This window comes from Leptodactylus fuscus, chromosome 4 (genome assembly GCF_031893055.1).
Source record: "Leptodactylus fuscus isolate aLepFus1 chromosome 4, aLepFus1.hap2, whole genome shotgun sequence".
NCBI lineage: Eukaryota > Metazoa > Chordata > Amphibia > Anura > Leptodactylidae > Leptodactylus > Leptodactylus fuscus.
Window position 1 is genome coordinate 47,985,262 of NC_134268.1, and position 23,990 is coordinate 48,009,251.

General features: G+C 43.3%; 2 protein-coding genes across 2 annotated transcripts in view; both read left to right on the forward strand.

Moving 5' to 3' along the window:
• Positions 1–1,913: 1,913 nt before the first annotated feature.
• ELOC (elongin C) lies at positions 1,914–8,646 on the forward strand. Its single transcript, XM_075272128.1, has 4 exons — positions 1,914–1,994; positions 5,591–5,627; positions 6,983–7,126; positions 8,200–8,646. The coding sequence occupies exons 2-4, from the start codon at positions 5,624–5,626 to the stop codon at positions 8,388–8,390; spliced, it is 339 nt and encodes a 112-aa protein (XP_075128229.1). The 5' UTR covers positions 1,914–1,994; positions 5,591–5,623; the 3' UTR covers positions 8,391–8,646.
• A 2,227-nt stretch (positions 8,647–10,873) lies between these two features.
• The window catches only part of UBE2W (ubiquitin conjugating enzyme E2 W), a 32,833-nt gene continuing 19,716 nt past the window's right edge, over positions 10,874–23,990 (forward strand). Inside the window, exons 1-2 of the mRNA XM_075270377.1 lie at positions 10,874–10,943; positions 17,671–17,762. Coding sequence (XP_075126478.1) covers positions 10,929–10,943; positions 17,671–17,762 — 107 coding nt within the window. The 5' untranslated portion in view covers positions 10,874–10,928. The remainder of the gene's footprint in view (positions 10,944–17,670; positions 17,763–23,990) is intronic.

Genomic DNA, 23,990 nt, shown 5'->3' on the forward strand with positions numbered 1-23,990 from the left:
GGAAGGCCTCCACGTCATCACCTGGGGTCATCTTTTGCAAAGCTCTTTGCACAGCCCGCTTCTCATCTCTGTGCTCCACAGGTCTGTGCAGGCTAGTGACACCATTCTCTTTAAGGAGCGCAATTTGCTCCATCAGCAAACTATTTGTTTGTTGTTGCTGCACATTGGACTGTACAAGATGCTTCAGTATCTCCTCCATAGTCTGGGTCTGTATAGCGGCAGCAGCCTTCACCCAAGACAAAAAAAAAAAAAATTATCCAGCAAGGAGTGGTCGTGTTGTTGCCCCAAGCAACCACTGTATGCGCGCATCCTCCGCCAATTGTCAGGGTCTGGGGTTGCTAGGTGGGGTGGCATAGACACACAAGTCCAGTTTCTTTTAGTCCAAAACAAAGGTAGAGTTTATTTTCACTCAAAAAGGTAGCGCAGCAACAAAAGGAAACAATACAAAAATAAATACCTGCCCGGCTAGGCTCTAACTAATCATAGAATAGGTTACCTCACCTAGAATAACAGAAATCCAAAAGCCAGTAGAATCATTCAGGACACAGCTCCAAAAATATGACCTCTCTGTCAGCTCTCCAGCCAAGCTCTGCCTAAAGTCTGCTGCTGGAGCTGGCTTCTTAAGCCTCCTTGACGAGGAGACTCTTTGAGTTGCTGCCGGATCATCCCCAAAGTGTGGACTGTAGGGGGGGTGGAATGACAGGTCCCACTACCAACCTACCTGTCATTCCTAAAAATCCAGCCCAATACTGACGATTTACCAAAATGCTCAGCAGATGAAAGTTGTCTGCTGAGAACAAACATTCCTGGAGTTTTCTCATCTCACCCACCTGAGTAGTCTGGGTGATATGTACACCCCCTCCATTACCAGCCATCGGCTTACAATAGCTATTGGCCCACTGTCCCAAGTAGGATTCACAATCTAAATTCCCTATCAGTATGTTTTTGGAGTATAGCCATACAAACACAATGAGAATGGATGCTTCCCACTCCGAAAGAGTTGTCAATTATGCTTAAAGGGGTTGCCCCCCATCAATGAGATAGGCCGTTAAAACCTGTAGGGAGGGTTACCAACTTTGAGGCTAGGGCTACAGAGTAAATTTGGTAGCGACACCAGAGATTGCTGTGTAACTTTTCCACTCCTTCACTAATGTTAGTGAATGGATTCGCATTGCAAACTTGAGTGTTGCAACTGCGACTTCTACTTACAAGAAAATCAGACATGATCCGAACCTATTGTGACTAGAAACCACTGTTGCGGCATCCTCGAGGTCACAATGGGACATCATCCACTAACATTAGGGGTTACCCAGAAATCTTTGGTCTCGTGACAGGAATAATAGAGGCCAAAGTCCTTCTGTAGCCCCGGCCTAAAGGTGGGTATAGTCAAATTTTCTTTGCCAGTTTATTCCCTGCTACAGCAATTCTTAGGGTCCATTCACACAGAGTAACGTGCCGTGTGATGTGGCACGTATACGGCATGTGAGATTTTGAGCGCCGTTAAAGCTCCCATTGATTTCAATGGGAGCCTGGATCGTATATGCCGCGTTATTTTGCGGCCGCAAAATAACGAAATCAATGGGAGCTTTAACGGCGCTCAAAATCTCACATGCCGTATACGTGCCAGGTCACGCGGCACGTTACTCCGTGTGAATAGACCCTTAGGCTCATAAATAGCTAGGTCAGCCTCCATGGCTATCCCGCATGTATGACTAGTGTGACACTTTATATCACAGGGATGAATGTCATAGTTCACACTGATGCTTTATGTTAATGCGTTTCTGCCTATTTGCATTCAGCTGATTAGAATTTCTGCTGCGTTACCGGCCATACTACAAAGCAGCTTCGGTTACCAAGGTTACTAAACAATCTATTTGACGCACCGAGTTGACGTAATTTCCTGTTCCGCTGCGGGGGCGAGACCTACCGGAAGTGATTGTGACTGCCGTCTCTCGGTGGTCAGCGAGCCTGTGGGAGGAGCGAGTGCCCGGCCGGTGAGTGTCCGCAGTGTGGTGTGGGGGCCCTGTATGTTATATGGGTGACACGGGGGTGTTATAGCTATCTCCATGGAAACAGCACGTCATGGAGGCTGCTCTGTTACCCCAGCGGTCTCTGGGTATAGCCATACACCGGGCATAGGGGATCGTGCAGGGCCTCTCCGACCACTGCCACAGGGCCCCACAGCGCAAACTCCTGAACTGCAGATAGTGATGGGTATATACACAGAGCTGTATGACAATAGGTGTATACACTCGGGCATAGGCCAATAGGTGTATATACAGAGATATAGGCCAGTAGGTGTATATACACTCAGATATAGGCCAATAGGTGTATATACTCCGCTATATGACAATAGGTATATATACACAGATATATGCCTATAGGTATACACACATAACTGTAATTGTATGCTAATGATAATACATTTTATATAACAACGTATTCTGCAGCACTTTATAAAGCAGAGGGTTCATGAACAGACAGAATGAGACATTACAGAGTAATAAATCAATTCACACGATAGAAATGAAGACCTTGCTCACAAGAGCTTGCAATCTGTTAGGTAGATGGGGCGGCATAAGGAGTAAAATGAAAGGTTGTTTTAATCATTCAGTCATATGAGTTATATACCAACAGTTACATGTACACCGCCACAATAACTCGCGGCAGAATCAACGCTGATAAAAAGACTCCCATTGTCTTCAATGGGTTCCATTTAACGCGTGGAACACATTAAAATCAATGGGAGGTTTTTTAACCCATAAGCGAATTATCGTGGCAGAATCAGCGCCACTTTACTCCGTGTGAGTGCCCCTTTACACTATTTTCACACTCCGTTCTCAGCTTTCTGTCTTCTGCCAGCAGAAGACAGAAAGCTGTCAGAGCGTGTCCGGCTGTGAGCGGCGGTGAGCGTTTTATGCTCTCCGCCGCAAAACCGGTTTTTTAAAACCGGACACAGAGTACTGCATGTCCGACTCTGTGTCTGACTTTAGAAAACTGGTTTTACGGCGGAGAGCATAAAACGCTCACCGCCGGACATCTTTCAAACCCATTCAAATGAATGGGTATGAAAGAGTCCTGCAGGTTTCCGTATCCTGCCTCTGTTTTGTGCAGGAAACGGAAACCTGCAGAACGGAGACCGGGCGCAGATGTGAACGAGCCCTAATAGTGTTTTTCCTGCATTATGATATAGTATAAACTCCACCTAGTCAAGGCTACAGTGCCCACCTGAACATTGCGGCTGGGGACAGCGCTGTATACTGTCGGCCAACTGTGCTTCACATTGCATCTTAGCCATAGTCTCTTGAATGGGACTGGCTTCAAACTGGCCATTTGACTAATAAACTTGATGTCACTGGCCTGTGAACCAGTTCAGGACTGGGCCAATTTCCCTGGTTCAGGAACACTTTTTTTTTTTTTTTTTTTTATAGGTTTTATTGTACAATTTTGAGGGCTCTAACATTTTTTCCGTTTGGGTTATTCAAACAATTTTTTGTCTTTTTCTGAGACACGAAGGTTTTTATTTTTATATATCAGTGAAAATGTTAACAAAAAAAAAAAGAGGAAACGTGTCTGGTTTTCACATGGTTGACGTTTTTTTTTTCTTTTACTAGTATGTGAAGCTTTCGCTCTCCATATGTTGCTGACTCCTATTGTGATTCGCTGGGGGATGGGCCAGAGCCTGTGATGTGGGCATGGTATTGGGGTCCCAGCAGCCTTTACAGTTCCCAACCTCTGGCAGATCACATGACAGGTCTTAGGAAACCCACATCATGGTGGCTCCCAATGCTGTGTACACCTGCCTTGTCTATGGGAGGACTGGCTGTACATAGTCATTGGGTGGTCTGGAACTGATTGGTGAGGGGTGCTGTGTGTCAGAGCCCCTCCGATATCATCCCATACTAATCCTAACGATAGGACATCAATATTATAATCCTAGAAGCCCCCTTTAAACCTTGGGTCATCCATATAATGCAGAAAAACGGTTTCTAATCATTTATTAGAAAGGATTATTGTGTGTAATGATCCTCCAGCACGTCTACCTCCTGTTTAACCGAACAAGACCTACGTCATCACAGGTTTATTTGGTAATCTCACTTCAGTTCAGGTGCTCTGACTGTATAGGGATGAGCCTGGTGATGTCACAGCACATATAGAAATAATGTCACACAGTATAATAAATATATTAATAAAGACAATACAGAAAAACCTGAGACTTCTGACTGTGGACTAAATGTTCAGTTAACTTGTACTGAATGTGATAGACTTTAATATACACCTTCCTTTGTTATTCAACAGCCAGGGGTGTCTGGCACAGCCTTGCCTCCCTCTTGGCACTGAATAGAGCATGCATGCTCCAAGTGTAGATGGTAACTGTTGGCTAAGTATTCATCTGGTTGACAACTGCAGTATTGTCTGTGCTTGTGTAAATGTGTAACTATTATCTGAGCTCCCACAATGCACCACTGTTCAGTACCAGGAAACCAGAAATGTGCTTCCTTGTGGAATGGATGCAAACTAATTGAAATAATCGATGTGAGCAAGTTCACTTTAATTAATTGAGCTGACTTTTAATTTCGATTATTTTTCAATAATTGAGCAGCCCAAACTCCTTTACAAAGACGTACAAGTCATTGGAATGTTGTGACTGATTAGAATTGGGCTTCATGCACACGTCCGAGTGCGCCATCCAAGGGCAATCTGATGAAAATAGAGCAGGTCCTAATCTGTTCTGTTTCATCGGAATAGAACGTTTCAGTAGCCCCATAGAGGTAAGTGCATAATGCAAAGCACTCGGATATCACTCCAAGTGTCATTCATCTGGATTCTGCTGCCAAATCTGCCCCAACTCGGATGCAGACTTGGCCGTGTGCATGGGGTCTTGGGCTCGTATTTGTGCCAGTGTCTTCATTAGAAGCTTGAATCATAGAATCTGTTATTAATTGCAAAATGACAGACACTAGAATGGAAGAGACCCAAGTGGCGAGGCTACGGGTCTAACCCCACATCAACTCCCCCTGAGGTGTATAGCGGCACAGTGTGACCAGTAGCCTCACCGCTTGGGTCGCTTCACTATTGAATGCAGCCTGATATATACATTTATATTATATGTTTTGTGATGAAGAGATTCTACTCTGTACTCTGGTTGAGGGAGATCAAAGACATGTGAGGGCGATTATCCTTGCACCCCTCCTTAGCACACTGATTTTCAGTTCCCGTATATATATATTTTTGGCATGTGGGTGGATTGTATTGACTTCTCTCCCCTTCCTCTTTGGCTGTGATATAGATTCTTTTTATTCTTCTTATTATTATTATTGGTTACAAATAGACACACTGTATTTATTAAAGGTTCTATTTTAACCACACTTCTCTCTATTTAGAAGCCTGTCTTACTTTACAGATCTCCTCCTTGACTAGTTTTCTTCTCTGTGCTCACACAATGTACTATTAATGTATGAAGGTTAGGTATACTTTCTAAATCCCGCAGCCCTATTCGATGTGTATAGATAGACCTGTGCTATATTTAATATAATATGTATTGTACTTCCATGTATTGATGTATGAATTCTGTTTGTTTTTCCTCTAGACATCACTATCCGGAAAATACATCATCATTAGGATGGGTAGGTTCAGTATTATATGCTATGCGGCATACATGTAAATGTCATGATTTACTCTTCCCTCTTTTATCTACTTTCATTACATTTGGACTAGAAAATAGGGAAATTATCTAAAAGGAAGTAAAGATTGCTCAGTATTATGTTCAGCGATCATGGAGGGGTGGAGAAGTGTAAGCCAATAGCAGACTCTCCTGTACACACCAGTAACATGCTGGAGTTTATTATTTCATGTTATTTCCATATTGTAAAGTAAAGGCAGATCACTAGGACATGCTATAATTTTATAATTGGTGGTCCAATCTCTGTGACCCCCCCCCCCTTCCACATGAGCTTTTATATACCGCTAGAAAGCCCAGTGTGGGCTGAATTCAGCGCACGGTCTGCTTTCATGTTATGTGCCCTGGGGCTGGAGAGGCTGGTGTTATTAGTTTCAGCACCGATCTCTTGCCCACTGTCAGAAGGGTGTTCCTGACAGTCTAGCTGGGCTATGAGGAACGCCCCTCCTGACAGTATAGTATATAATGTGTTGGCATGTCCCTAATATACATATCCTAGTATAGTATAAAAATGTAGGTATGTAGCAGGTAAAAAGTTCTCACATTGAAATTGAGCACATAGCTCTAACATATGCAGTCACCTCCTAATCATAAGAATGTAGTTGCTACAGCATTGGTGTAGCCTGCAGGCCTTTCATAGGATTTCCTTATAAAGTGGTGCTTTCAGCTGTGCAGGGACCCGTTCACTTTGTAAAGGTATGCCATCACTTTCTGTTATGGGGGGACCTTTATAGGTGTCATCCTGGTGACAGACTCCCTATCTATCCAGGTTGTTTTTTTAATAAGCAAGACTCACCTGAATGTAAAGCCCTTTTCCCCATGTAATGTCTCTGTGCAGAGAGATTCAATACGTAATTAAGGAGTATGGAGCACCGAGGGCAGGTCCATTGCTCTCACCGCTCAGGAACACCTTCCTCCACCACTCCCTTCTTTGCATGAAAGGGCCAGGCCTACCTGTCCTGCCTGGCCCCGTCACTCAAAGAAGGGAGGGGCAAGAGGTGCGTATTATAGTTTGGAGCAACAAAGCTGACCTCAGTGCTCCAGACTGCTCATTTGCATATTGTGAAGTAAAGGAATATTTCTACAATGGAGGTATGAATTTTCATGGGGTAAAACGAATTACATTCAAGTGAATCTGACCTATTCAGTGTACAAAATAAGTTTATATAATTAAAAGACAATGTACGGTACATCAGACAGAGATGAAGCACTTTAATGTCTTTGTGATTCGTTGCAGTTCACTAGATTTGTTATTCAAGGTTAATAAATGGGTCACAGATTCTTATTGTAATGTCTTTCCAGATGGTGAAGAGAAGACATATGGCGGCTGTGAGGGGCCAGATGCTATGTATGTGAAGCTTATTTCCTCAGATGGCCATGAGTTTATTGTTAAAAGAGAACATGCTTTGACATCTGGAACAATAAAAGCCATGTTGAGTGGTCCAGGTATGCTTGATTTTCATTCTATACCAAATTTTAGTTTCCACAAAAATTGGGCTAGATTTATTTATTTTCTTAAATGAGGGCGGGTTCACACCTGCGCCCGTTCTCCGCTTTTAGGTTTCCGTCTTCTGTCGACAGGAGACGGAAACCCGGCAGTAGTCTATGAAGTCTGTGTGCTTTCTTAAGCTCATCGCTTGTCAATGCGTTCAGTTTTCCGTTTGGGGGGGTTCCCATGTGTACTCCCTGAATGGAAGACCGAACGCAGATGTGAACTGGGCCCAAAAACTCAACTAATTGCTTTATGGTACTACAAAACAAATGATCCCTGTTGTGCCATTTGTGCAGCTGTAGCCTTACTGTAACTGCATGTTCTGCTTTTGGAGCATGTTATGCAATAGACCATAGTAATACAATGTGCAGAGGCTGCGGATAAAGCCATATACAGTGTGTTGTTTGAGTGTGTCAGGACCAGGTTGTTAGAAACAATGATGGGAAATGGTAAGTAACAGTGAGGACAGCTTTAATTTAAAAAGAGGGGGGGAACCCTCCAAGATTGGAGCACTGTGGAGGATATGAGTTTGTGAATTTTACTTTTTTGAACGCTTGGTTCACAGCAGTTGTGGGACGGGTCATGTCAGCAGTGAGCCAAACATCGGTCAAATATTTATATACTGCTGATATGCTGTAAATATCTGATATGGCAGTGCCCCGTTACACTTCATTGTGCACTCTTAATGTGCTATAATCAATCCAACCATTGCTGCCATCCTTAGGGGTTGCTCATACTTGTGTCCGTCCACTGGGGTCAGTATGCAGCCTTTTTGCGAGGAAACCATTTTTTTTTTTTTTTCCCCAGACACAAAGTACTGCATGTTCGATTTTGCGTGTGGGCCAAAAAAAACCACCAAAAACTGTTTTCCTGCAGACGAGCTGCATACAGGCCTCGACGGTTTGCTTTAAAACCCATTCAAATGAAGCCGTCTCCTAGGCACAAGTGCGAACACCCCCTCACACTGACTCATTTAAAGATTTTTACATTTGTATTAAAAATTCCTATTTTACATCTTTTGTTACAGGACAGTTTGCTGAAAATGAAACCAATGAAGTGAATTTCAGAGAGATCCCTTCTCACGTCCTGTCAAAAGTGTGCATGTACTTTACCTATAAAGTCCGTTATACAAACAGTTCAACAGAAATCCCAGAGTTCCCCATTGCACCAGAGATTGCACTGGAGCTCCTGATGGCAGCAAACTTCCTAGATTGTTGAATAAAATAAATTATGGGAAATTACTATGTTAAATGTTTTTCTTTTGTATTTAAAACCAAACCCGTCTCCTGATGAGTAATTTTTTTGGGTCATTTTAGCATGTTTGCACCTTTTCTGTTTTTGTTTTCTCAGTTATGTATATTATGCAACAAGATCTCCATACTACTTCGCAAAGCACTGAAACCCTTTGCATCTGCATACGTATTCTTTTCCCACATGGTAACATGAATAAACCAATATGAGAATTGGATATTTCTTTTATGGTCTAGACATTTTTCTTGTTTCTGGTGTTCAATGTTAAATATATGGGATAAATTATAAGGAGAGTAGATGTCAACAAGGAGTTCCATGGTCATAGAAAAGACCAAGATTCTATGGAGAAACAGCGCAGACCCACAGGGACATCCACACTGGACCCCACTCCTGCCAGGTAACTTTCTCATGCACCTCTTGTCTACCCCGTAATAGGGACAGGAAAAAAACACTGAAGAAGGGGAGGTAGGGAGGGGCTATTTTAACCTCTTGTGTACTTTTTCCCGTCCCTAATAAGAGGTGGAGATTCAACCTCCTGTGGTGCTGCCATGGAGGGCGTTTTGAGAAAATAACATTGTTGAGCATTATGTGATTATTAAGGATCCCAGAATCAGATCAGAACAGAGTCACAACTTCTTAGAATGCTCTTCCAATTGAGAGTGCTGCTCCACTTTACCAGTACAATTGGAATTTTCTTTATAGCCCCCCAGTTCCTGAGTAAAAAGCACAGTTAGTTTGCGTGCCTGATGTGCCCCAATCAGAGGCAGCCAATGTCTGTGCTCAAACTCATACCCCTTGTCTGCTCCTACCTGACACCGCCCTCTGGAAAGTACAGAGCCTAAACAGTATATCAGGCACCAAAACTCACAGCACTGATTTCTCAGGGACAAAGGGGCTGTGCCAGAATCCATGGAGTAGCAACAATTGAATGAAGTAAAAAACTGCACCTGTTGGAGGTGGTAAAAGGTTCTCTTTAAAGTGATCCTTTCTGATCCCCTGGCCGCAGCGTCCTAACAACCTCCTGCCGACCAAGACGGTGGGACACAACCCGGAATCCGGGACAGTTGGGAGAGGGTCCAACTGTATTGTTCACCACCTATCACTTGAGAAAGGGGCAGTACCCCGAAACGCTTTTACAAGCGTCGTGTATATTATGGAAATTGGTCTACAATTAAGGATCATCATTGAAATCTACAGGTCAAGCGCAGTGTTGATTTTGGGTCCTTGATTCTAAGGCACATCCATTGCTTTGTGATTCCAGGATAGACCATCACTCTCATGAAAACTGCCACCAGGTAATATTTACAAAGACCTGAAGGGCAGCCCCTGAGATTTAGGGTGGCAGATGGTTTGGAATCCGATCTGCAGTTTATAGGTTTCCCGGACAAGGAATACAAATAAGACCTCATGAAAAAAAAGAGGACTTTGCCCCAGAGCCTATAGCTCCCAATTATTAATCTATAGCCTGTAGCTTCCTATAGATTAATACCTGGTTCACAAGGAAACCCAAGGGTACAATTTGGGGATATTGGTGAGGCCAATAAACTTCTCCAGAAGGAAGAGTTTCCATCTGCAGACAGCTGTTTTCAGGCTCTTGGCAGGTATTAATCTATAAGTAGCTACCTCCCAATAGGTGGTGCTAGGGGCAAATTCCTCTTTTTGGGTCTGTTCACACGGAGTATTTTGCAGGCAGATTTTGAAGCGGAATCTGCCATTTCATTGGGAGTCCCTTGCTTTTCTTTCCCGCTAGCGGAAAAAAGTAGTGACATGCGCTATCTTCCCGTGGATTCTGTAGCTGACTCCGCCACGGCTCCATATTCCGATTAGGCCCATTCATTTGCCTAATCAGGAGCGGGATGGCGATGCTGCACCAGTATCCCATTGCGGCTAGCCGCTCAGAGAACTCATGCGATGGAGAAGGTATCCGCCATGTGAGTGCGCCCTTCACCACTCAGGTTTTGTATTCCTTACCCAGAATTCTTAGCAGGGCATCGTCTCATAAGTCCATGTGCCAGTCTATCCCTAATCACAGGTATAGCAGATGAAATGGTTTCTGGTCAAGTGTCTGAGAAAGGATTTCTACACAAAACAGACAAGGACAAATCGGGGCACAACATTAATTTTAACCCCAATGATCCTTCCGCACCATAAGATCTTTTTCAGTTGTGGTCTTAGAGGTCCTGGATTGTCTTGAGAAGTAAAGACAACTATTTCAAGGACTGACTCTAGCTCAGTCAGCTCAGGTGGGATATGGGATCTCTAGTATATACAAGCACACCCGCCAAGTTATAGCTTTTATCAGTTATCAACAGAGAGTCCAGAAGCTAAACACAATGATGGCACTACAGGACACAGCAGGACACATGCGCAGTACTATCGACTACGGCAGAGAGTAACGCATGCGCTTTGCAACCGCTTAGCAATGCGCATGCGGCGAAGGGCTTCGGACGTGCAGGTCACGTGAGATGTGACGTCACCCCAGGCGGGAGGGGGCGGGTTCCCATCATGGCGTCAATGCAGGTGAGTGCTGCGCGAATTTAACACCCGGCTGACCCGGATCCGCACCCTTCGTGTGCCGCACGTTTTTAGGAGTTTGTTGAGGGTGGGGGGTCCTAATGTCACGGTCCTGTACGGCCGCCATGAGTTCACTGACAGATGCGTGTCCCTTCCGTGTTGTCAGTGTGGAAGTACGTGTTGTGACTTGTGACCTAATGGGCTCTTGCACCTGTCTGTTATTATATGGGAAGTGTATGGGCGCACTTGTAACTTCTAGGGGACAGACCGAGCACTTGTCTAATAACACCCTTATGTGTATATAGACCCGACACCTGTATATACATCCCTCCTATACATGCTTATTATATACCTTGTATGTATATCCCTCATATACCTGTCTGTTATATTCCCTGTATATTCACCTCTAGTCTACCTGTCCAGTTCTGTCTCTATGTATATATCACTCCTATACCTGCCTGTTGTATATACATCCGTAGTACAGGAAATAGAACAATATATAGTTATTATGTTACTGTATATACATCCCTTGTATAAGGGTCCTGTTATCTCTTCATGTACATCCCTAATATCCCTTTATTATAAGCATTACTCATATACCTGGTCTGTTATACCACCTGTGTATACATCCCTCATATACATCCTATATACTTCAATATACCTCTCCTGCTTTATATCCCCTGTATATACATATTCTATCTCTTGTACATACATCCCTTGTATACGTGTCCAGTTATGTCCTTGTATATACATCCCTCATATATCTGTCCTGTTATATTCCTGTACACACGTCAGCTATATCTGATATCCCCGTATATCCATCTCTCCTATTCCTGTCGTGTTATATCCTGTATATACATCCCTCATATACATCCTGTATACTTCAATATACCTGTCTTGCTTTATATCCTCTGTATATACATCCCTTGTATACGTGTCCAGTTATGTCCTTGTATATACATCCCTCATATATCTGTCCTGTTATATTCCTGTACACACACCAGCTATACCTGATATCCCTGTATATCCATCTCTCCCATTCCTGTTGTGTTATATGCTGTATATACAGCCCTCATGTACCTGTCTTATCCCTGTACATACATCGCTTATACTTGTATTGTTATACCCCTGTTTATACATCAGCTGCACCTGTCCTGTTACATCCCTGTGTACATATTCCATACACGTCTTATTATATCCCTGTTTATACAGCCATCCTTTTTCTCCCCTGTATATACATCTATTCTGTCCCGTTATACCACTGTATATACAGCCCCTAAACATTTCCTTTTAGTCTGTAAATACCGCTTTACCCCTGTCCTGTTATACCCCCTTGTTCCTGCCACCAGTTTTAGCAACATCCTTCTATACATCCCCATACATATGTAATGATATCCCCCTATCTGTCCTCCACGCTGTCCTGTTATACTGACCAAGCCCCCTTTTCACATCTAGTATCTATTTAGTAAACACCCCTACATCTGTAAGGTTATAACCCCATATAGATATGTATATAATGCCCATCTACTTCATTTACCCCAGTGTATACATCCCGTACACCTGTCTTGTCTTATCTACTTATATACTTCTCTCATTTATTTCCCCACCCTCCTGTCCTTGTTATACTTTCCAATGTTTTTTTCCCAGATATATTTTTCCATACCCCTGCCCAGTTATGCTTCCTTATATGTATGCCCTATACCTATCCCGTTATACCTCCTGATCTGTATGCCCTGGTTTACACCCATTTACTAATCCCCCCCCCCCCCCAAAAAAAAAGGAACAGCTGTTTTATTATGTGCCCTAATGTTCTCCCCTCCAGCTATGCCCCAGATCTGAGCCTTCCCACGTAAACCCCGGCACATCTAGTTCTTGCCTTTGTAAATGAAGATGTTTGCATTGTAATGGGACAGAAAATGTCATCCAGTCCTCTAAGTGGTAATGTGATGATATTGTCCATGGGTATAAACCTGAATGGATACAGGACAAACGGAAATTGATGAGAAGCTACAAGAAAATGCTCCTAAAGTCTCTCTCTTTTTGGTTGTAATATATATGGTAGGGAAGAGTGGGAATGGTGCTGCTATGGCACTCGCTCATGCTATAATGTCAGGCTATAGCAAACCCACACTGAAATATTCACATCAGTACATTGACAGGTCTAGGTAATATGCCGAACTGGCCTTAAAGGAGATGGGGTGCCTGAAAGAAATAATATAAGTGATATGTCAGAGGCTGGATACAGGGCGTTGATATATAGAGAGTGCTGTGTTCTTCCCTATAACCCCTGTTTGGGGCTGTTTTACCTTCTTCTGGATCACTGCTGGATGGGGATAAGTTTACATGGACTTATTTTCTTTGTACAAACCATGTTACTTATGTCACTGGCCACTATAACAAAAAGTGGGGATGGTCTATTCTCCATGAATGTATAGTCTTTTCTAGATCCATATGGCAATTGGAATGGGAGATGTTGCTACTTACAGACATGAATTCATCTAGACTTTCCCTAACAAACAAGTCCCTAAGACCATGTACAGAGACATATTAGTAAAACTTTGCACATTGCGCCATACAACAGCAACATGTGCTTTGTTAGGTGATCCACATGTTATGGGCTTATAGGACCCGCTCCTACTCTCACCCAGGCAGCCTAACTCCATACTCAAATACGGTCCACAAATGGACGGTTCTTCCCGCCCGAGACTTGGTTATGTAGAAGCAGCCGTACACTGATGTGGAGACGTCTGTAGCATGTCTCCAGTAACATCCTCTTCATGTCACTAACCTTGAGAGCTGTTCGCAGTCGGACACATCTTATAAAATGGCTACCAGCATACGGTATTCTACTGAGGAAGCGTACCCTGGCAGGTTGTCAGATTCTGAACATGGTAGCTGCAAAACTGCTCCATAATGCAAGCACACAGCGAGTGACATGGGCCAGCATTTATCTATGTCTTACAATAAGGTCATCTATGAACATGTTCATTATTGCTGTGTTTGGATGTGGATTTTCCAGGTGAGCTGCACAGGAGACGTCTTGTGAAACCTGCATCGCAAATTTGACTATTTCTGCCTTTTTTTTTTGCCATGGATGGGTCTTGTGTAAGATATCTCCTATGCAGCCATTCCAATGCAAACTCGTAGCATGTGGTCCTTGCCAAAAGAGGTTTTCCAGGACTTGTACATAGATGGCCTATCATCCATATTCTAGCACCTCAGCGATCAGCTGATTACAAGGGCTGAGCTTTGCAAACCATGTGCTGTCCGTCAGTCAGTCCAAATCACTTGAATGGAAACTGGAGAAATGATCATGTGACTGACGGAGCACATCACTTGTTAAACCACCACTAATATGATATTATGACCTATCCCCGGAATACCCTTATAGTGCCATGACACTATTGAGTGCACTCACCACTCCCTGCCATGATCTCTGTGGTAGTGTTGCAAAATGTGAACTGCCTTTAGGATTGTCTTTAGAGCCTGGCATCGCTGATAACTGCGTCCTATTCTTTATTCACATAATGCATTAAAACATGGTACTGGCATAAGAGTTGGCATGAACCCATTTCCTGAGCAGGGTCACTTGGCTAGCCTTGTGCCACTTTCCTTATAGTCTGTTCTGGTGGGATGATCTTAGTTTATGGCTGTTGGTATTTTGTGGCCGGCGTTGTGCTGCTGAGTACATGGAGTGAAGAGGTTAAGCACAATGAGAAATCCCAAGGGAGCCAATTCATTGTAGAGCTGAGGAGGAGAGCGCGAGGCTCCATTTCCCAGGGCCTGATGAAACATTTGCATTTTGTGTCCTCACTTGGATTTATTCGTACTTTGTTCTATATGTATCTTAGTAACTTTACTATGCATTGCTAGATGTCACTCTGTCAGTTCTTGTGGCAGAGATCATGGTTATAGACCTAAGGGAGCACACGTTTAACATATATGCACTCTGATGGAGTGTCCTTTTGGAGGACCTTTTTTTTTTACCTTTGTATGGTGGCACAGCATACTGCACTTGCTTATACAGAGGGCCACTGCAAATAGAAACGTAACCATATTGTCACAAGCCTTCGTCAGATGTATACATCCTATAGAAGCATGCAGTGTTACGTATACTGAGCCTAATAAGTACAAGGTTGAAAGACAGGAATGGCGCTCGTCTCCCTTATGGCGCCCTCATCTTTCTGTGGTTCTATGAAGACTAGTGTGAGTACCGCCAGTCTTCATAGATCTGCCCCAATAGGTAAAGCAGATGTATAGTGCATACCTCTAAGCAATGGTTTACTACTTAGACTGTTACCATTTATTTTACTTACATAGCGCCAACATATCCCACAGCGTTTTACAGATCTTGTCATTATGCATTGTCCCCAAAAAAGGTGTTCAATCTACAATCCCTTTCTCTGGAATATAGGAAGAAACTGTTACAAACAATGGGAGAACACAAAAACTCCTCGCACACATTGTCCTAACTGGGCTGTGCACTGGTGGTATTACTAACCCTTCAGTCACCAGGCTGCCCCCTTATGTGTAATATTGAGTTTTTGGTTACTACATATTGACATTGAAGAGGGCGCAGTTCTCCTGAGTAATGTCGTCTCTTCAAGCAACCGCTTGGTGTTGGTCCTGAGTATCAAATCCAGCCATATATTGACCTAGCCTTAGGATAGGATAGGTCACCAGTAGGCAGGTCCTGGAAATCGCATTTAACTTATCCAAGCCGCCCCCTCACTGCTGTCGTGTTTCCCGCAGGGGGTAGCTATCATTGTACTATGATGGAATGCTATTGGAGCAGATTTCCTATAATACTTTACAAGTTGCTTACCCCAGCCCCGTATTTATTATGGCAGCCCCAGTGATGTCTGTAATGGTAGTAAGGTAATGAATAGCTCTATGACTGTGGGCAGAGGCTGAATTTTTCATTTACCCTGGATTGACCGTTTACTTTGTGTTGTGTGTTTTAGTTCGCTTTCTGATACCTGTGTCTTTTCTGCAGGGCGTATGATTAAAAGCAGCCATGACTTGTCATAGAGTCATGAACATGTATAATGACTATTGCACATCCTGTCATACCTGGAACATGCCCCTACTGTTATACATCGGGGTGAGAGATGCGCTTTACACCATATAAAACCAAAATGCAGCAGAATAGTCGGGTCCGGTTCACATTTATGCATGGTTTTCAGTTTGGGGGTCTGCTTGGGGAACCCCCGAACAAAAACCTAATCTGCGTAAAAAACAAGGTTACTTTAGGAAAGCTGCAGACCCCATAGACTATAGGGGTCCATGTGGTTTCCGCTCAGTTTGCGGAGAGAAAAATGCTGTTTGCAGTGTCATTTTTTCATGCGGAGAGGGGAACGGAACGGCCTGAACACAGATGTGAACTGGGCCGATGTATAGAGCCATAGTCGCACATATAAGTAAGTCCTAGACCCAAGTCTGCAGAACATAGGTTCCTTTGGCTTTGGCGCATTGTACATACCCTCAGCACAAAGTTGCAACAACAACATGGCAAACACATTTCTAGAATGTAAAAATCTATAAATTCCTCTTTACGAGAATGTCTGACCTTTTATTGATCTGTCGCACCCAAGCAACATACACACATTCACATGTTACAGCACAACTAACAGCGTCGTGTGGTCGGGGAAAGTGACACATTTATTTGGACACTGAGCACATTTTTACGACCTATTGTGGAAACCAATACTGACAGATGTATTATCTATTACTGCTCATATGAAGGCTTCATTAAACACCATTAAAGAGCTATGAGCAATTTGAGCATGATAATAGGAATTTCTCCACCAATGTTCAAAGCCCCATATAGGGCTCACAATGTACATTTTTTTTCTACCTATCAGTATGTCTTTGTAGAATAGGAGGAAATCCACACAAACACGGGGAGAACATACAAACTCCTTGCAGATGTTGTTCCTGGCGGCATTTGAACCCAGGGATCACATGCCTCCAAGATGATGCCATCTTAATGTTGTGAGAGCAAAGTACAATCTAATTGTATGTGTTTTGCAATGGAATGTTTTTGGTACGTGAAGCAGCTTAAAGAGATTTTGTCAGTTTTCCCCTATATAGTGAATAGAGCAGTGTAAACATATCTGGGGTGACCACTATGCAGGTGTTTAATGCCCCCGGCTCCATAATCACAAGTGCCCGTGAGGCTGCCCCTTATAGTGCCCAGGCTCTGCACTTCGCGCTCTCCAGCCCTTTACAGGTGCCATGGGCATTAAGCATGACTGTCACCCAAGATATGTTTACACTGCTCTATTCACTATATAGGGGAAAACTGACAAAATCTCTTTAAGCTGCTTCACGTACCAAAAACATTCCATTGCAAAACACATACAATTAGATTGTACTTTGCTCTCACAACATTAAGATGGCATCATCTTGGAGGCATTTATCTTCTGGTGCCGCCCGCTTGTGATATTTACTTTGCTCGCAGTCCTGTTACAGATCCTTTGTTTGCAACTGGCATAATCACCGTTCACATTTTTATTGTGCTGCACGTGGGTTGTTTGTAGGGGTTTTTTTACGGGGAAGTTTTTTAAAGGTCAAATGTGCTCCGCCCTATATGATGGCACACATTAAAGCTGTAATTCAGTCCTTACCAGCAGTGACTAGATATTGTCTGTGTTTGTATAGAGTATAAAATACAAGATTATGTTATGGCAAATGGATGTAATAATCTGACACCTCCTCTAATGCTTTGCAGAAGCGGCTGCAGAAAGAACTGTTGGCTTTGCAGAATGAACCTCCACCGGGGATGACCTTAAATGAAAAGAGCGTTCAGAATTCCATTACCCAGTAAGTGAAATGAAAAGGATCTTTAACCGCTTCCTCCAAGTGCACGGCCGGCATAAATAGCTTACATTTTAATGGGCTTTTCATTACACATATGAAGGAGCTGGGAAAGTGTCACCTGGAAACGCGCAAGCACCATGAGCATTGGGGGGGAGGTAAAAGTGTGTGTGTGGGGGGGGGGGGACTGGTTCAGGGTTCAGCTCCAGATCTCGTTTTTCAGAGGCCTTCTAGAAAGTGAAAGCAGGAGCCTAACTATTTGCTATAGTACTAAATGTCCTCTGTTGTCCGCGAATCATGTGTTCTTATGCGCTTGATACTATCTTCTTATGGGATGTATGCTAAGCTAACTGATTTACTTGGTACATTAGTTATGCCTTCTGTTAGAGGACCCAGAGCTAGATTCCTACGCATGCTTGTTACATATCTCCAGTACACCATTCACACAATGCAGATTTTAAGACTTTTCTCTGTTATGCTGCAGAAAGGTGACGGATTTCGCTGCACATTTCTGTAGATGATTACTGGTGTGTTTTCTGGTTAAAAACACAGTTTAACCGTAAATATTCCACTAGGTATATAATTGAAAGTCTGTACTGTTCAGTAGAATGGAGTTGTGATGCACATGGATTACTGCCAAGGCCTTTGAAATCAACGGGAAACTTTCAAGTATTTCTGTTAGGCCTGGTTAATGTTTGGGGAGTCTTCTTGGGGACCCCCAAACAGACACCTAATCTGATTACTTTAGGAAACCATCAGACCCCATAAACTTTAATGGGGTCTGTGTGGTTTCCATTTGGTTTCCGCACGAAAAATGCAAAAAGGGGAACAAAATGGCCCGAACGCAGATGTGAACCAGGCCTAGCAAGTCATTACTTGTGACTATACCTTTAATAGGGAGTCTGTCACTAGAACACACCCATATAGGTTAGGGTCACCTGATTCAAACATGCCGAGCTATTATTGCTTTTGTCAATATGCAAATGAGCTCTTTGGTGCATTAGCAACCCTTATTGCCCCAAATAGCTAATCTGCATATAATCAAAATACTACGGTATTTTGGCAACAGACCCACAGATTCACACGAGAAAACAGCTATTTGATTTAGGCAGTGCTGAGTTGATGTGCTATTTTCTGGTGACAGACTCCCATTAAAGACAGCTGTACACAAGCGATTCACATCCATAAAATATGGAGCGTATATCAGCCAGATCTTATCTGGAGGCCCAGAGTTCCAGCATCATGGTTGCATATAACGTTAGAAGTCCCAGGTCTCCCTACGGTTATACTGTCATGTACAGAAAAACATGATGACCGTGCAATGCAGCTGTCCTGTGGCAAGTCAGGGGCTCCTATAATGATAGGAGTCCAATTAATAAGCAGTCTGTATTTTTTTTTTTTTTTTGCCCTGTACATGTAACAGAAAAATTAGCTGACCCTGGATTACCAGTATATTTTTATATTACCATCATATTTTTTTTTTGGCATTTCAACACTCAATCCTTTTGTTCTGACAGAAGAAAATCTGCCCTCTGAGGGGTCTGGCAACAGCTTTCTCCTCAATAGGAACATATGCATGCTATCTCCAACTGGGCATGAGGAGCATGAGGAGGTCTGAAGGAATAGTTGTTAGTCAAACAAGTGATCAGCTATGGGGGGTTGTTTATCAAGCCATACTGGCTTTGTATGGTGACGCGCGTTGGGGTGCGTTTTCATATGGTGAGATTTAGGTGATATTTGTAAGGACAGAATGGTGGTGTTTCATTATGATATTGCAACCTTGTATGGCTTTATGTATCCACTTGATTGTATTATGAGTTCACTCTCTTTTTTTGTATACATTATGTCACTGCGGTTCTTTTAGCTATACCTGTTAGCATATAGATACATTTATATCACCACCCGTTTCCTTGTATCATATTATTGTTTCCATTTCTCCATATGTGATGCATTATGTAACATTGGCCTCCCCCTTTCTTTGTTCCTTTTACTACCTGCTATTTGTGTTATGTCATTTTATTGATATCATTAATAAATTTATTCCATTTTATAATTGGTGGTTCTTTTTTTTTTTTGATAACATGCTTTTTTTTTTTTTTAATTAAATATGCGCTAAATTTATCAAACGCCCTCCATGTTTAACACTTTTGGCTCAAATTCTAGCGATGCAGACTACAGCAAAAGTAGCTTTAAATGTTTCCCTTACATGGATACCGTATATACTCGAGTATAAGCTGAGTTTTTCAGCACAGTTTTTGCTTTGTTTTTTCTGCTAGCAGGCCAGGAGAGCAGATCCCGCCCCCCACCACTCCATCACACGCCGGGTGACGTGGCCACGTAAGCTCAGGCCCGCACCTGGCATGTGTCTGCTTCCCGGCGTGCAAGCAGAAGTACCGTAAGTACTTCTGCAGTTTTTAATGTACAGCATTGCCATGCTCCTGCCAGGAGCGTGGCAATGCTGCGGGCCCCGGCACCAGCCCCGGTGTCTGGATGCCGGGTCTGTAAGTGTAATGGCGCTGCTCTGCAGAACGCTCGCCATAGAAACCGGCACCTCCGCTGTAATACTGAAGCTTATGCCTGGTCTACTGAATATAGGGTATCTGCAGTGCTCCTGTTCCGTCAGGAAGGGGTTAATAGGAGCACTGCAGATCCCCTATATTCAGCCAGGCTGAGTTCCAAGTGGGGGAAAAACCCTCAGTCCTCAAGCTCAGGGAGGGGGGCAGACAGACAACCAAAACATCCCCTCCCCTTCCCCAGCACCTACTGCACCCAAAAACTCCGACCATTTTAATTTATGAAATTTTCCAGTAGTAGCTGCATTCCCCAACCCCCCCCCCACACACACACACACCTTGGCTTATACTCGAGTCAATAAGTTTTCCCGTTTTTTTGTGGTAAAATTAGGGGTCTCAGCTTATACTCGAGTATATACGGTAACTTTCCCCCATTGAAGGTGTATGGGCACCTTTTAGACTTCAGTTTCCTATTGTGATCTTTCAGTAAGTAGTGAGTCATTTCCACCCCCTAGCAACTACATCTTGATAGTTTTGCGCACCCAAATAGATTACGGCCACAGCCTAGTAACATGCTACTCCCCCAGTCAGTGAGGTCAGAATATTACTGACTATACACAGGATAGCTGGTCATGCTGGAAAGCCCTCCTTAGTTATACATTGGGGGTCTTACAGAGGTTCTCTTTAACCTCTTCCCTGAGATTTGATATTCTGATATCTAGCTACTGTCTAATACTAAGTGGTGCCGCAGATATACTCAGAATCATATGGGAGTCTGGTTGCTGCCTTCTAACACTATATAGTAATGTGGATGGCAGCGCTGAAACGTAATGCGTTGTGTGTGAGCGTATTCCATTAGGGAGAGAGGCAGCTTATATGTCACATTGTCAGGACTGATCTCTGAAGTGAACATGAGCCGAGTTCTCTCTTGTAACACACAGCTTAGTTTTATATATGTGTTGGGTTGTCCTGCAAAGACATGGGGTTGATGCAATGTGTTTTGGGAGGCCCTGTCCTTTTCACAGCAAAAAACAGGACAGCTGGTTCCTTTCATGTTACCGGAATAGAAAATCTGTTTATTGTTGTCTTGATTCAAATTGTATCCTGAAAAGCTGGCTAGCGGCAGTAAACCAGAGGAGGGGGTTATGAGGGGGGTCTTCCCTTCTAGGACGGACATAAGCCGTATCCTTCTGTAAGCCGTTGGTTCGGAACCCCTCCCTTCACAATTATATGGCAAGTGTGATGGTGTCAGGAAGAAAGGAAAGGTTAAAGGGTTTATCGGGGAAGGTAATATTACCTGATACATACTGATGCAGTGAGGATGTGTGTGCAGAATATGGATCTGGGTTTTTTGTTTTTTTTTCGTTTTGTGTTTTTTGTGACGTGAAAGCCACTGTGGTTGTGTGTATGTATCCTTAAAGGGGTTGTTCAGGGAGATACGTTCTTGTACGCCCTGGATGATGACCCAGGGGTTTTGGCCTATGGGGTCATGTGATCAAGGCTAGGCATTTTTTCCCCTTTTTGCATCGGCATTGCAGAATGTTTTCACATGGACAAGTTGCGCTCCATTTATAAACTGCAGAATATGTTGGCGCTATGTAAATAAAGATTATTAGTTTCTACATTTTGGGATATATATGTACCTATAATATATGTGTATGGGCCATATTAAGTGTAAGTATATATCCAGCTTATTTTTCCTCATGTATTCTATATATTAGGGGCAATTCACCCTTCCCTCTAGGCCAGTGTTCTGGTGTAGAGGGACGATATTGTGGCGCACGTTTGGTGCAAGGCCCCTTCTTATGCTAAATACGTATCAGAAGTCCTTATCCGTGACCACATTGTACGAATGTCGGGGGATTGGCACGGGTGTGAGTTACAATGAAAATCTACATAGATCTATATGGCGTAGATTTCCATTCTGGTGCAGCGACATTCGGCTAATCTATAAAGAGGACAAAGCCTCTTCCTAAATCTCTCAGCACCTGCGCCAGTCACTCCTACAATAAGCCAGTCTTAATAAATCTCCCCCATGTGTAGGTATTGTATTTTACCTATGAGTGTGATATCTGAATGGAGTTTGGGATTGGTACAGTTTGGTATACTTTGTTTCTGCCGCCCATAATAATCGTACATCTACTACTACACCACTGTAGTAACCACACATGGCTAGCTTTCATGGTATGGTGTAGTTGCCTGAGTCATAGACGGCTCTTTCCTGTTATTGCCTTCCTCTCCATACTGGACAGACTTGTTTTAGATCTTCCCACCATGTCAGCGAAGAGAAGACTGCAAGAATTATTATAATCAAAAGGCGGCCCATATACTGTAGATGGCAGCTGACGGAAGAAGCAACTCTCTCTCCTAAAACCCATCACCTTTATACACAGGCCGTCCTCAGCGAGACATGCAAGTATCCTGAATAGTGACACATGGCTTTGGCTTATCTCCCATGGAAACAAAGGGATGGTGCATGCTGAAATCCAGTTGACTTATCCTTCCCTGGCATCTGGCATCGAAGGAGAGTCTGAAGACCCTCGTACACATTAGATTATTAGCGGGCTCAGCTGACATGTAAAGGGGTTTCCATCCCCCAAGTGCACGATTCGTACTAATAACATTATATAGCGCCAACATATTCTGCAGCACTTTATAATTTGTAGGGTTCAAGTACAGACAAAATGAGGCATTGGAGAGTACTAGGTCAATTCATACAATGGGACTGAGGATACTAATAACTTATCCACTGGATCTGATCTGTGGGGTCTCACACCCGGGCCTGCACAGGTCATCTGTTCTAGAAGCTATAGCAGTGTAATGCGAGCACAGTGTAAGGCTTGTCTTACACAACGGTAAGTTTAGTCTGCAAATGGTCTGCAATTGTGGGTTCTCAATTGCGCACCATTTGCGGACACATTGTATTCAGTGCGGCCTCTTACACCACCAGATATTTTATCCGTGGCGTGCTGTGCCGTGATCAAGGTCTGCACTGAATACCGCAGGTCTGCAAAGGCTGTATATTCACGGCACAGACTGTCCCATAGAACTCTATGGGCGCGTGCAGCTGGACACTGATGTCTGAGGAATAACTTTTTGGATTGAAATTTTGTGTTGCTGATCAACAAATTGCAGACAGCAAAAACCACTACGGTCGTGTAAGACCAGCCTTCTGCGTATGGAGCCACTGCCCCCTCCACTCTATAACAGGATCCAGGTACAGAGCACTTATATCATAGATAAGTCATTAGTATGAAGCATGATTTTACGGCCAGAAAACCCTTTTAATGTAATTTGTAGGGTCATTTTAAGGCTGTATTCCCATCTGCTTTGTGTTGACACTAGAAGGCGATTACTCTGCCAGTTCTATAGCACACCAGCGGCACTTGAATGTCTTATTGTATAGTCCATTGGATTCTGCCAAGGTGTTCATCATTTTGACAAGAAAAACGGTAGTGCGTGAGAAAGAAGAAGAAAAATTGATGAACTTTCTTGCAACCTTGTTTTTCTGGCAGCAATTAACAAGGTGCTGCTACTATTCACTGGTTAGTGTGCACAGGGCGCTACAGCTACATAAGGATTGGTCCGCTATGTGTTTTATCCTGATGATCTGCCAAAACATTACATGGTCTAAAATAGGGCTGGGCAAGTAATCAAATTAATTTAACAAATTTGTAAATTTTTTATTTAGATTGTGAGCCCCATATAGGGATCACAATAT